A 14,184-nucleotide genomic window follows, 5' to 3' on the forward strand; every position below is an offset into this window, starting at 1 on the left:
TTTACAGTCGCCTTAACCTGGACGTCTTTCGGGTGGTAACGGGCAACACTTGAAGTGCCGGGTTATTTTGGAGGCTTGATACATACAGCTGACACGTTGACACTGTATAAATCGTCTTGGAACTAGGGAGCTTGCCTAACGTATATACTTCGATGAATGAATGTCTTTTTAATTTATATATATACAAAACCAAATGATGTATTCGTAATCGATTTCATATATGAAATAGGCATTTGAATTAATTGTCCATCTTGCCCCAACAAACACAACAAACAAATCAAAGGTCATCCAATTGCTGGCAAATTTATTAAATTACACACGAGACACATTTGACAAAAATACCATATTTTATGATTTCTTGCCGTGTCTTATTGTGACTAATGTTCATTCTTCAGCATCCTTTCCCTTTAAAAGAACAGAGAAGAAATGATGAGGCATTGAAGTCAAATGTTGACGATTCAACTCTCATTGAAAATACGCAAACATACCCTGGCAAAGTCCCGACTCTTGGCCCTCAGCTTGTTGACCTGCGACTCGGCGATGTCGGCTCGTTCCTGAGCCTCCTCCATCTCATGTTGAACCTTCCTGTACCTGGTCAGGTGGGAGTTGGCCTGCTCCTCCTAGAGATGGTAGAGTTCACAAGTGCAATAATGTCAAGCTGCATGATCCTAACCCTAGCCCTAACCCTAGCGGTAACCCTAACCCTAGGCCTAACCCTAGCCCTAGCTCTAACCCTAGCCCCAACCAAGTTTGGAATATGCCCTGCAGTCCCTCACTCTGGTGCTTGCAGTGCAGTTCATCCAATCGGTTCATTAAAATGTATTTATTGATTTTAAGTCCTTAAGTTTTTAAGTTAGACCGTCTAACTTTCTTACATGTGTAATTACCTTAAATTTTGTTCAAGTTGTCATGTATTTGTTTGATTTGTTTTAATTTCACCGATCACCAAAAAATCATCTCAAGCAATAGGTTACGTGTTTAATGTAAATAGAAATGTGGAAAATTGTAAAATATTTTTTTACATGTACATTTACATCTATTTAAAATTATACACATTTTAAATAATTTGTTAATTATTTTGTAGGGGGAAAAAATTAGGAACTAAAACATTACATTTAAGATTTATTTTGTTGCTTAATTAATTAGTTTCTTTAATTAATTAGAATCTAATTGATTATAAATAATATAATTTTAGAAAGAGACATCCATTTTCTCCACCACTTGGGGCACCAGAGGTACACTGTGAACTGGTTGCCAGCCACAGGATACATGAAGACAACTGACCACTCACACATATTCACACTTCACTAGTCTTCACTAAAACTACCATCTATGTTAATAATTACATTTGCAGCACTTACAGAGTCCTCGCATTGCCTCTTGTAGGCCTTGACTTTCAGCTGCAGCTTGTCCACCAGATCCTGAAGTCTTGCAATGTTCTTCTTGTCCTCTTCAGTCTGAAGGTGGCACACAAGATGGTACATTTAAGACTAGCAAGAGAGTTTTTGTGGACGCAATTGTGACAGAAGAATGTCGACTATAGCTCGTCACATAACATTTCTCAAATGTGTATTATTACAAATGTAGCTTTCTAATAAACAGCATCCAGATGGTTATTTATAGTGAATTTATTTTTAGTAGTGGTTTACAAGAGTAATTTATGCCCTCTAGAGGTGTCAAACGTGTTCTACATCCAGCCTGTTATACAGTAAATCATAAATTACCTGATAAGTCAGCTCTTTCACTCGCCGTTCGTACTTGCGGACACCCTTGATGGCTTCAGCGCCTCTTTTCTGCTCAGCCTCCACCTCTGATTCCAGCTCCCTCACCTTGACCACAAAAAGACCATCATTTGGCAAAACAACAAATAATTGAATACCAACAAAAAAATATCTAAATATAAAATGTATAGAAAAGACGGGACAGCATGTGTTTTTTAGATATGTGTGAGGCCTGGCGAGCTGCCGTGTGATTTTGGTGAGCTGGGGAGAGGCTGGCCAGTTGACGACTTTGCGTTTGAGTGTCTGGTCATGAATTGTGGTTGACAGGAGCTCCTGCATGAGTGTGCTTATTCCAGTTACTAAAGCTTTGCTCCAATTTGATTGTGCATATAAATAAACGTGGAAGCTGATCTACGAACTGGGCGTAACCAGGGAGGAGCATATGCAAATGAAGTTACAACTTAAATTGGAAGTCAGCCTGCTTATAAGATATGTGATGAATTTCATGGGCTGATTCTTTGCTTCTTTAAATAGCGCGTCTCAAAGTGCAAAAGAGCACGCAAACCGGTGCCAGGCGAATTCAAATTCAAGCTGGGAAGCAGTACTCCACTTGTGTGTAAATGTTTTTGTAATTCTAAACAAAACGAGTAAATGAGGAAAAAAAGAAAACGTAGCAATTTGCAGTATTTCAAACTATTCACCACGTTACGATGTTTTTTTATCGTATTAACCTACCCGAGCCTCGAGTTTTTGGATCTGCTTCTTGCCCCCCTTGAGAGCCAGAGTCTCTGCCTCGTCCAGGCGGTGCTGCAAATCTTTGACGGTCACTTCCAGGTTCTTCTTCATCCTCTCCAAATGAGAGCTGGTGTCCTGCTCCTTCTTCAGCTCCTCTGCCATCATGGCAGCCTACACATGGCGTAGTCGTTTCAACATGATGAGCACCATTAACCATTTATTCAACTTTAAGGTCATTTAACACAATTTATTTCAAATTTTAATTTCGGATTAGTTTAATGGTTATTTCTTTGAATGCCAAAGGTGGAAAAGGGACTGTGAGCAAGGAAAGTGAATTAAATAATATTAAAACAAATAATTTGCCTTTTCCATTGTTTTTACACTGATAATTATTCGTATCAACGGCCTTACAATATTGAAAAAATATCGTCTTTTAATCCATTCTAAAAGCTATCATTTGTAATCAACCTTAACAACATTGCTCATGACTGTATACGAAAAAAGGCAGAAAATTATTTTGAGCCTTTTTTCCACTTTCTTGTGTCAATTTATTTTCTTTAAGTTAAAAAATGGCCTCAGACTTGACTAATAAGTGTCGATTAAAACAGTGTCAGCTGCTGCTTACATCAGTGATGGCCTTCTTAGCCTTTTCTTCAGCATTCCTTGCTTCCTGGATAGAATCCTCCACTTCACCCTGGACCTGAACCAGATCAGATTCCAGCTTCTTCTTGGTGTTGATCAGGCTGGTGTTCTGAAGAAAGAATTAGCAAAGTGTCGCTATTCAACCATTTTATTCTATCCACCACTGTTTGGATGTCGGCTTGTCTTCGTGAAGTGTTTACCTGAGAGTGCAGAAGCGTCACACGCTCGCTGGCATCCACCAGCTCAGCTTCAGCCACTTTGCGGCTTCTGTCCGTCTGCTCCAGAGCGACTCGCAGCTCCTCAATCTCAGCCAGCATTAAGTTGTTCCTGCGCTCCACCATGGCAACCTGCTCCTTCATGTCTGCGTGAGCCCTCAGAGCTTCATCGAGGTGTAGCTGAGCATCCTGGATTCAAGACAATAAAGCTTCTGCTGAGGAAACAATATTTTTATATACGGTACTGTTGTCCTATGTCTTGTAAGTGTTACGTGGAAGAAATTTGAAAAAAGACCGGAGGAATCGGAAAATACTAAAAACTCGATTATCAGGCCATAAGCCAATAATCTATCATGTTTCAGGGGTGGCCAGTGCCCCCTTAGACCCCCCTCTAGCTTCACCACTGTCAGACTGTATTTCATTTTGTACCTTGAGTTGTCCCTGGACATTCCTCAGCTGTTTCTGAGCTTCAGATGCCTGGCGGTTGGCGTGGCTCAGCTGGATCTCCATCTCATTCAGGTCTCCCTCCATCTTCTTCTTGATTCTCAGGGCATCGTTCCTGCTCCTGATCTCAGCATCCAAAGTGGTCTGCATGGCTTCAATCACACGCTGACTGTTCCTCTTGATCTGCTCCATCTCCTCATCCTTCTCCGCAAGCTTTCTGTCAATCTCGCTCTTGACTTGGGTGAGCTCCAGCTGAATACGAATGATCTTAGATTCTTCGTGCTCCAGTGTGGCCTGTGATGGTTTAGGAAATTGTTTTGCACAGTTAAGATTTATGATTAGACTCAAGTGTATGTGTCATTTTGAGTACCTCCGCTTCCTCAAGAGCTGTTTGGATTTCGGCTCTCTCAGTCTCGGCAATCTTTTTGCCTTTTTCCAGCTCATGAATTGTCTTTGAGGACTCTCCAATCTGCTCAGTCAAATCGGTAATTTCCTCTGAAATAAATAAATAAATAAATAAATATTCATCATTTAGGGAAAGCGTGCGCACACACACACACAAATCAACATACGTTGCAGGTTCTTGTTCTCCCTCTTCAGGGTCTCCAGGTGGTCCAGAGATTCTTCATAGGAGTTCTTCAGTTTGAACATCTCCGTACTGAGTGAACGGGCTTCCTTTAGAGATCCCTCAAGTTCTGCTTGGCTCTCTTCATATTTCTGCTTCCACTCAGCAACAACCTGAACAGATCAAAAAACAAAGAAGCGCCGTTAGTCAGCTCATATTGAAAAAAAAACTGCCTTATGTTCTGGATGAACCATATGATGACCTTATCAAAGTTCCTTTGCTTCTTGTCGAGGGCGGCAGCCAGAGCGTTGGCTCTTTCCACATCAATCATCAGATCTTCCACTTCACCCAGCAACCTCTGTTTGGTCTTTTCCAGTGAGGCACATTTTGAGTTCACCGCCTCGATGGACTCCTCTGCATCCTGGAGACGCTGAGCAAGCTTCTTCCTGTTGAAAGTTTTTTTGCAAAGATCTCAGTAATGAAACATTATTTGCTCAGTGGTGTGCTTGTCAGGACTCACTTGGCCTCCTCAAGCTCCTCAGTGCGCTGGATAGCGTCCGTCTCATATTTGGTTCTCCACTGAGCCACCTCGCTGTTGGCCTTGGACATGGCTCGCTGCAGCTCAGCCTTGGCCTCCAGCTCCTCCTCGTACTGCTCTCGGAGCAGGTCGCAGTCGTGGCGGGAGGACTGCACGGCGTGGGCCAGGGCGTTCTTGGACTTTTAACAACAACAAGAGGATAATTGTGGCTTAGAAATACACAAACACTATGACAAATTCAAGACAACACCACAACAACACCTTTGTTTCTTCTTCCAGGGCCCTTTTGAGCTCTTCAATTTGATGAATGTAGGCCTGCTTGCCTCTGGTGAGCTGGGAAACAAGAGATTCCTTTTCCTCCAACTGACGACCAATTTCCCCTGAAAGAAAAAAAAAATGTTGGACCACTTCAAAAAAACCTTTGGAAGGATGTGTGTCTATATATAAGGTTTTCCTTTTTTTTCCAAGTGCAATCCATTTTTGACTCACCGTTTTCAGTCGTCAATCTTGCTCTTTGGACATTGATGTCATTAAATTGACGCATGTGCTCTTCATGCTTGCACTTGTATTCACTTAATTGATCTTCCAGCGAACGGCACATTTTTTCCAGGTTTCCCTACAAAATCAAAACAAACAAAACAAGGTTACTGATTGAACGATGATTTGTTATTGATTTGATCTTATACTTAGTTGTTTGTCAACTTTACTTTGGATTTGGCAATGGCCTCCATGTTGCTGCTGAGGTCGTCAATCTCCATCTTGTATTCGCTCTTCTCCTTCTCCAGCTTCTGTTTGACCCGCTGAAGGTTATCGATCTGCTCGCCGAGCTCAGCCACGCTGTCGGCCTGCTTCTTGCGGAGACCCGCGGTGGTGGCCTCGTGCTGCAGGGTGGACTCTTCCAGGTCGCGACGCAGCTTCTGGAATTCGGCCTCACGCTTTTTGTTCATCTCGATCTGGACCGAGGTGGCACCGCCGGCCTCTTCGAGTCGCTCGCTGATCTCTTCGAGTTCCCTGGCGAGATCGGACCTCTGCTTCTCCACCTTGGCGCGAGCGGCCCGCTCGGCTTCAATCTCCTCCTCAAGCTCTTCAATGCGGGCCTATGATTGGATATAAATCATAATTGTGGATGACAGCAAAACGAAATCGAATCATTTCCAATGCAAACATTACTGTTACATTTCATTTTACCTGCAGTTCTTTTATTTTCTTATGAAGCTGAATCCCGACTGACTGTTCATCCTCGATCTTGCAGAGAAGCTGGCTCATCTCAAAGTCCCTCCTTGGTTATATATTTTTTTGGATTAGACCAGTATGAAACACACAGAAAAGTGTTCAACAGTGATTCTCACATACTTCTTGATTTTCTCATCAGACTGCTGCTTGTCGTTTTCCAGATCCATGATGGTCTCATGGGCCAGCTTCAGATCTCCTTCCAGCTTCCTCTTGGATCGCTCAAGATCCATGCGGAGCTTCTTTTCTTGCTCCAGGGATCCTTCAAGCTAGTGAGTTTGCATGTTGGGTAAAACATGAGATTGAAGACATTCCTTACCCAACTTTAAAATATGAAAAACAAGTCTCACATCATCCACTTGCTGCTCCAGTTTGGAGTTGGCCTTTGTCAGAGTGTTGACTTTGTCTTCCTCTGCCTGAAGGTCATCCAGGGTCTGCTGGTGGGACTCTTGGAGGGCCTTCTTCTCTTTGGACAACTTGGCAATGGTCTCATCTTGAGAAGACATCTCCTCAACCAGGTTTTTAACCTACATCACATTTTATTGGGTTTTAGTAATTTGCAAAGAGCATAGACTCCATTTAAGATGAATTATATACTAACCTTGTTCTCAGTAGCATGCTTCTCCTTCTCAACTTTAGCCAGGGTAAGCTCCAAGTCATCGATGTCTTTCTTCAACTCGGAGCACTCGTCCTCCAGCTTCCTCTTCTTGGCTGTCAGTTCAGCGTTCACCTCCTCCTCATCCTCCAGCCTCTCAGAAGCCTCTTTGACTTTGGCTTCAAGCTGGATTTTGGCTTTGATCAGCCCCTCGCACCTTTCCTCTGCATCGGCAAGAGTTTCACCTTCCTGAAGACGTGATAGGCAAAATGTAAACAATCGTCACAGTGATACATCTTGACTTGATTCACTTACAGACTGAACCTGCAGCTGCAAGTCATTCTTCTCCTGCAGGAGAGACACCATCTTCTCCTCCAGTTCCTTCTTCTTGGACAAGGCCTTTGCGAGGTCCTCCTTGGTTTTCTCAAAGTCCTCTTTCATTTGGGCCATCTCTTTCTCAGTCTCTGCACTCTTAAGCAGAGGCTTGATCTTGAAGTAGAGCTTCATCCATGGCCAGTGTTTGACATTCATGAATGAGCGGATGTTGTACTGGATGGAGTAAATAGATTCCCTGTCATTGAAAAAAAAATTGGGTGAATTTGTTTGACTGAGCTCTGAGCCCATTTCTGCTTCAAAACATTTATTTCCATCGACTGCATCATATACCTCCTCTCCATCATCTTAGCAAATTCCCGTCTCATGACGTAGGCTCTGCACAGAGCCTGAGTCATGACCACCAGTTGAACCAGTTTCTCATCTCTCATTTCCTCCAGTGTGCCCAGCAGTCCAGCTTTGAAGAACACCTGTTGAGTGGTGTATAGGTTCAGATCCAAACCATGTCAAATTACCACAAGACGTCGGTATGCCACAAAGTTCAGCAAAACCAAAACCTCACCTTGGTGTGGCCAAACTTGTACTGTGAGTGATCAACATTGATGGAGCCCAAAAGTTTCTCTGAAGCCTTCTTGTTGTCGATGAAATGTCCCTCTGGGATGACGCTAGCGTTCAATATTTTGTACCTGAACGAATGCAGTTGAAAGTTTCAAAACACAGCCAACGTGAACCAAAATATCACCAATAATCAATCAATCACTCAATCAATCAATCAATCAATCAATCAATCAATCAATCAATCAATCAATCTAGTGTTGCAACCTCAACTACACAAACTAATGAGACACATTTAGTTGTAGTTTGGGGCTACTACCATTTAGCTAGCTAGCTGTTGCGTATATGACGTGTTTTTGGCCCACTGACAAGCTCCAGTACCTCTGCTTGAAGTCACCATAGAGGATTCTGCTGGGGAAACCTTTCCTGCAGATCCTAATACCCTCCAGCACGCCGTTACAACGCAGTTGGTGGATGACCAGGAAGTTCTCCATAAGACCTTAAAAATTCAATGTGACCGATGTAAAGCCGCCAAGTCAGTTCTTATGTGCTTGAGTGTAGTGATGGCAGACTTTTGGACTCACCTGGTGTTTTTGTCTCATTGGGAATTAAACAACGCACAAAATGAGGGTGAGTGCTTCTCAAGTTGGTCATCAACTTTCCTAAATTTTCCTGAAATTGGAGAAAAAAACATTCATTTGTTCGCATAGTAAAAATGACTGGATGAAAGATTTATCTTATGCGACATGAAGATTTGTTTTAATTGAGCTTACCCTAAAGAGAGCTGACACCGTCTGAAATGAACCGCCCTTCTTTTTGCCACCTTTCTTTGCACCTTTTGCCTCTGTAAAGAATTTAAACCTTGACATCATTCATTTCTTAATGCTGAGCACCTTTTAAGATCCCCTTCTGACATATCGTTACATCTGACAAGCAAATGACCTTTGTGTTATTATAGTAGAAATATGTACCGTCAGATGAATGAGACAAATACAGGTGACTCAACAGCTTCATTGAAGACTTCTGGTAGAGCTGAACAACTGAGTCGTTCAGGGGGTCCTTGTTCTTGTCCAGCCAGCCGTTGACGTTATAGTCAACAGTGCCAGCGTAGTGAACAAGAGCAAAGTGGGCCTCAGCTTTGCCTTTGGCCGGCTTTGGCTTCTGGAAGGGGGCACTTTTGCCAAGATGCTGGTCGTACAGCTTGTTCTTGAAGGTGACGTCTGAAGCCTTGGGGAACATGCACTCCTCTTCAAGGATGGAGAAGATGCCCATTGGCTGGAAGGACATTTTGTCTTTTACTATCGCGTCAATGCACTTCTTTCCGAGTTTGGATGGTTTTCTCGTTTACCTTCTCAATAAGCTCAATGCAGGCAGCCAAGTCCATACCGAAGTCGATGAACTCCCACTCGATTCCTTCTTTCTTATACTCCTCTTGTTCCAGCACAAACATGTGGTGGTTGAAGAACTGTTGCAGTTTCTCATTGGTGAAGTTGATGCAAAGCTGCTCCAAGCTGTTGAACTGTCACATTAAAAACAAAAAGTGAAGTGGATGGAATTTTGACCAAGCTTTCGATACTGTATGTATACTTACATCAAAAATTTCAAATCCAGCAATATCCAGCACACCGATGAAAAAGTTTCGGGGTTGCTTAGTATCGAGCATCTCATTGATTCTGACCACCATCCACAAGAACATTTTCTCGTAGACTGACTTACTGAGAGCCATTGTGGCATTGTGAACCTAGAAGTCAAGAAACATGGTCATAAAGATCCATTTGGACTCATTTCTTGAATGCGTAGCACACATCCCCCTAAATTACCTGAGGCACAGTTTGACCTTTAACCACCATTTCATTGCCGACCTTAACTCTTGGGTAACACAAAGCCTTGAGCATATCAGCAGAGTTGAGGCCCATGAGGTAGGCGATTTTATCGGCCACTGGCGAAAAGCGAGAGCACAAAGGATTATGATATCATGTGCCAAGGATCTCTTGGTAATATTTGGGTGCATACCACAGGGGCTATGCAAAGACCCATCTGCTGAGAAAGATATCCCTTGTAATGCCATCAACATCCCTTCATACACAATGTAACTGGAGAACATAACAGGAATGGATGAAGGCTCTTAACATACAGTAGCAGACAAATGTTTGGAGACAGCCTGGTGCTCTTTTGGGGGGTTCAAACTACAATTTGGAGGCAACTGGGAAATAATTCATGGGTTCTTATGACAGTCAAGCAAATGTGTCTAAGCGTTACCCTCAGTGCCGTCAGGCTCAGCTTGCTCCTCTCGCTGCTTTTGCTTGAACTTCATATTTCCATGATGCATCACAGCTCCAGTTAGCTTGAAAATGCTCACTTTCTCTTCTGCAGTAAAGCCCAGGATGTCAATGGCAGTCTGAAGCACAAACAACAAGAGTTGTCTCCAATGTAGTATGCCAAAATACACTTATGATGTTTCGCAATATTCATAGCACTCACGTCAGTGGCAATGAACTCCTCAACATCATTGATGCTCTTGACAGTAATTTCACCCTGACTGATCATGGGATAGTCGTAAGGGTTTGTGGTGATCAGCAGAGCCTCTGAAAAATGTTTGTGATTCAGTTAGTACATTGATGGAAAAGTAAACAATGTCCAAAGATGTAAGTTCCAAGTGCTACTGACCCAACAACTCAGGTTTATGGCCGGTTGCGAGTTGGTAGAAGATGTGGTAACTCCTCTCAGCAGACAGCTGGAAAGTTACTCGAGACTTCTCCAGCAGGTCTGCATAACAAGACAAGATATAAAGTCAGTTCAAAATAGTTCCCTCCAGCAGTAAAACTATTTGGACAGCATCCTTACATGTTTCAATATCTGCAGAAGCCAACTTTCCAGTTGTTGCAAAATGGATTCGGATAAATTTACCCTACAGAAGAATGCCGGTAAAATTTAGGGAAAAAATCTTTTCACAACAGTGTCTATTCTAAATAGGAATGGTTTTGCAAAGAAAAACTTACAAAGCGAGATGAGTTGTCATTCCTCACAGTTTTGGCATTACCATAAGCTTCCAGCAGGGGATTTGCTGCGATGATTTGATCCTCCAGCGAGCCCTTAAAATAGCCAGACATCAATTGGACTTTACTATATACAGTATTTTTTACATACCATGCATGTTGTGTTCTGATATATTGCATTTTTATATATATCTATATCAAAATACACACACATTACCTTCATTTTACTAGCTGATTGCTCTTGCTTCTTTCCTCCAGCCACTGCGATTGTCGCAAAGTACTGGATGACACGTTTGGTGTTCACAGTCTTTCCTGCACCAGATTCTCCGCTATAACAAAGATATATGGAGAAATGCAAGTCAGATAAAGTATCAACATAACAACTCCCGTGACTATCACAATTAACGTTAGCATGTCTTTGGGATTTTCCTTTCATGTTAGCATCAAGCTAGCAGGTAACTCAACGCAACATAGTTTGGTTGTTTTAAATGCACATTGTGTGATCCTCATTGTTTCATGTTTATTTTAAAAGGATATTTGCGAAATATTTGAATTTACAGCCACCACAAAGTGCTCATAACACATCTAATTCGGGTCACTCATAGCTCAAGGCCCTAATGTATATCAAAATACGATATTAAAATTGACTTACGTAATCAGAATTGACTGGTTCTCCCGATCTGTGGAAAGAATGACGTTAGACAGGTGAATTAATTTTTTTCTATAATCGTATGTGCTTTTTATTAAATTTAGTACAATTATCAAGTCCTGTCGTTGAGTGGAAACCTCATAAGTCCATCATTTGTCAACTTCACGTCAACTTCTATTTTCACAAATTAATAACCAACCTTAGATAGCTAGAAGACTTTAACCATACAATGTTTAAGAGCTCAAAAGTTTTTTTTATATTATCCTAAATAATAAATAATTTGGATATACAAGGATGTACATTGTACATAAAGCCAATGCTACTAAATGATACCTTGAAGCATGAACTGATAGGCGTTGTCAGAGATGGAGAAGATGTGGGGAGGAGCCTCAATCCTCTTCTTGCCTCTGTACCCTGATACGACAATCGCGTCATACACTGGCAGCCACTTGTAGGGATTGACAGTGACGCAGAACAGCCCGGAGTAGGTCTGTTGAGAGATCAGGGATTATTACCAACGCGTCTTTCAGCAACTTGGGGGTGACAAATAGTTCCCACTCACGTAGATCATCCATGCTGCGTAGCGCTCTTTGAGGTTATACAGCACAGCAGGCTCACTGAGATGGGTCATCATGGCCATGTCCTCAATCTTGTCAAACTTGGGTGGATTCATTGGGAAGATGTCCTCCTCTTTGACAGTGAGATTCTGACACAAAATCCCAAAAGACACAGCAGGAATGAAATAAATGAGTATATGAAGAATCTATTGAATTTTGATGCAGTCTGTTTTACCTTCCCACCCTTGATTTCAACTGTGGCTTTGCCCGCCTCCTTTTTCATCAGTTTACCCTTCACATAAATCTCGGTGGGTTCCGCCACAAAGTAGGCCGTTTTGGCGTCAAAGGGAGTGTTTTGAGCTTCAAGTCTCTCTCGTTCTGGCTTGCGGAGGTAGATGGCCGCCTGGCCAAAACACTCCATTTCTGGGTCCCCACTCATGGTGCCTCTTTCAGAAGAAAAAATACAGATGGATGAATGCCTTGCATATTTACAATAACTTTAACAACAAATGATTGCAAACGCACCTTTATCCTGCTGTGATGCAGCTGCTGTGTACTATAGATAGTAAAGTACTCTAACAGGAAAAAAATAAGAAAGTCATTTTTTGGTCGTAATTATGCATGAAGATCTTTACATCATCAGTCAAAATTGAGTAGAAGAGAAGAACACAATGCTCACCTTGGTTGGCAGCCTATCAGTCCAAACCTTTGGAAGCGCCTGAGCGTTGGACTTTTATACTGTTATCTGTGGCCACCAAGGAGGAGCAGCTCTCCAGTTTAGGTCAATGAGCTTGTCTTGGAAGAATGGTATCAGATGACTTCCCCACCTCATCATCGCGCCAGTTGTGATGATGAGTTGGGGAAGCCATCTGAAAGAAAAACAAAACTGCACATTCCTGTCCAGGGAAAAGGAACGGCGACCTGAACAGATTCTGAGCTCTTATAATCAGTTTACATTTTTGGCATGTTTTTGTCCGAAAGATTTTACAGAACAGAAATACCAAAAGGTTAATATCCTGGTTTTGCTTAATGGCTTTCTGTACTTACAGCAAAGCATTTTCATTGTTGGCATTGCATTGTTCATTGTGGGCAGCAAATGACAACGCTATCTCATCAAACAGACATTTGGCAATGACATTGTTTGAAACATCTCCTGCACACAGCGGCCAAGCGCTCGGTTGGGGCTAATTTAAGATTCATTATGGGACATTATGCTGTTGTGCTTTCTCTCCAAAAGAAAGAGTACACCAAAAAGCTTGCACAAATATCCCCATGTGCTGCGATTAGGTTGCAATAAAATTTGATATTCTATATGTCTGGACTCATCTATACGGTCTTATTGGGATTTAACACAAATAGCATGCACAATTCACAAATGCCCAAGAGGTTACTCTTCCAATTGTTTATAAATTCATTGAAGGCTTCTCCTAATTACACGCCAGCTGTATTTTAGCACCCCAGACCCCAGAGGAAAAGTGTCCAGAAGCTTCTTATTCTTGCTTCAGGTTAGTGCATCTGAGTCTTTAGGAGTAGAATTTTAGAAGTGGTTAGTTACTGATGTTTGTGTCTTCCTTTTGATCAGCACAATACTTTGACAGTTGTTTGGAGAAGATGACAGACATGAGAAAAGGTAAGCTGCAGTTATTCAACACTGGATGGACAATGATGTGCAGTTTTGATTGATAAAATGGAAAGGGTATTAATATTTAACTTTTATATATCAATCAAGTAAAATGCTAAATATTACATCCTTAACTATATTTTTGTGTTTATAGTATTGTCAATAACAAGCAATGTTGTTTGCTTGATTAGTGCAAAGCAGCCACTATTTCCTGATGAAGAAAGTGATGGGAAGAGAAATGAAAACGTCTCTTTTAATGATTTAGTCTATGTGTGTGTTTTGTGAGATTTTCATTTTTTGTGTCTGTGGAAAAATCTTTAGATAATAACCTAGGTACATGAAAGTGCTTTAAAATTCCTCAAACAACATACTGCAGTTCAATTTGACTTTTTCAAACACATTTTCTATTCCTATCTAACCTATTTTTTGTCATAACAGGAATGGAATCCTCTCCATTTTGTGGTAAGAATTTTTACTTTATTTTGAGTTACAGTGACAATACTTACAGTCATTTCTACTGAACAGTATTGCATGCTTGTCATTTGGCTGAGTAAAACCAAACACCACATCTTCAAATCGGAACCTCTATCCACTTGAATAAAAAAAAATAAAAAAATGCTTCATCCCGAGGAGGTTGTAATTATTTTTACAAGGGTACTATATCTGATACCACCATTTGTCACAGTGGACATATTTTACCACACACACTTCACAGGGCATCTGCAAAGTTCACAGTGGACTTTACAAGTGCTGCTGTCTGCGGTGGGAAGCAATAAGGAACAAAGAGA

The 14,184-nt window shown here is 41.7% G+C and overlaps 1 protein-coding gene across 1 annotated transcript; it reads right to left on the minus strand.

Moving 5' to 3' along the window:
• Window positions 1-277: 277 nt before the first annotated feature.
• On the minus strand, window positions 278-12,557 carry LOC119122514 (myosin heavy chain, fast skeletal muscle-like). The gene is made up of 41 exons (XM_037250800.1): window positions 12,455-12,557; window positions 12,301-12,350; window positions 12,011-12,221; window positions 11,781-11,924; window positions 11,552-11,708; window positions 11,222-11,249; window positions 10,787-10,898; window positions 10,573-10,665; window positions 10,418-10,481; window positions 10,241-10,339; window positions 10,055-10,158; window positions 9,833-9,971; window positions 9,394-9,512; window positions 9,165-9,314; window positions 8,922-9,092; window positions 8,545-8,848; window positions 8,347-8,417; window positions 8,158-8,245; window positions 7,955-8,072; window positions 7,581-7,704; window positions 7,352-7,488; window positions 7,001-7,256; window positions 6,692-6,934; window positions 6,441-6,617; window positions 6,214-6,359; window positions 6,049-6,139; window positions 5,568-5,957; window positions 5,350-5,476; window positions 5,122-5,240; window positions 4,843-5,039; window positions 4,585-4,768; window positions 4,330-4,495; window positions 4,128-4,252; window positions 3,743-4,051; window positions 3,299-3,502; window positions 3,082-3,207; window positions 2,457-2,627; window positions 1,725-1,829; window positions 1,362-1,457; window positions 489-620; window positions 278-405 (listed from the first exon to the last, which is right to left on the minus strand). Exons 3-41 carry the CDS (start codon window positions 12,212-12,214, stop codon window positions 385-387), a joined length of 5,811 nt encoding a protein of 1,936 aa, XP_037106695.1. The 5' UTR covers window positions 12,215-12,221; window positions 12,301-12,350; window positions 12,455-12,557; the 3' UTR covers window positions 278-384.
• Between the last annotated feature and the right edge of the window lie 1,627 nt (window positions 12,558-14,184).

The sequence above is a fragment of the Syngnathus acus genome, chromosome 5, assembly GCF_901709675.1.
Source record: "Syngnathus acus chromosome 5, fSynAcu1.2, whole genome shotgun sequence".
Lineage (NCBI taxonomy): Eukaryota > Metazoa > Chordata > Actinopteri > Syngnathiformes > Syngnathidae > Syngnathus > Syngnathus acus.

Bases quoted from the DNA above. Each gene is read 5' to 3' on its own strand.
- LOC119122514 (XM_037250800.1), bottom strand. From the start codon at position 12,214: ATGAGTGGGGACCCAGAAATGGAGTGTTTTGGCCAGGCGGCCATCTAC. The intron at 9,513-9,832 runs GTAACGCTTAGA...GCTTTTCGCCAG, and splicing joins TGAGCCTGACGGCACTGAGG to TGGCCGATAAAATCGCCTAC. The intron at 5,477-5,567 runs GTAAAGTTGACA...TTGATTTTGTAG, and splicing joins AGGCCATTGCCAAATCCAAA to GGAAACCTGGAAAAAATGTG.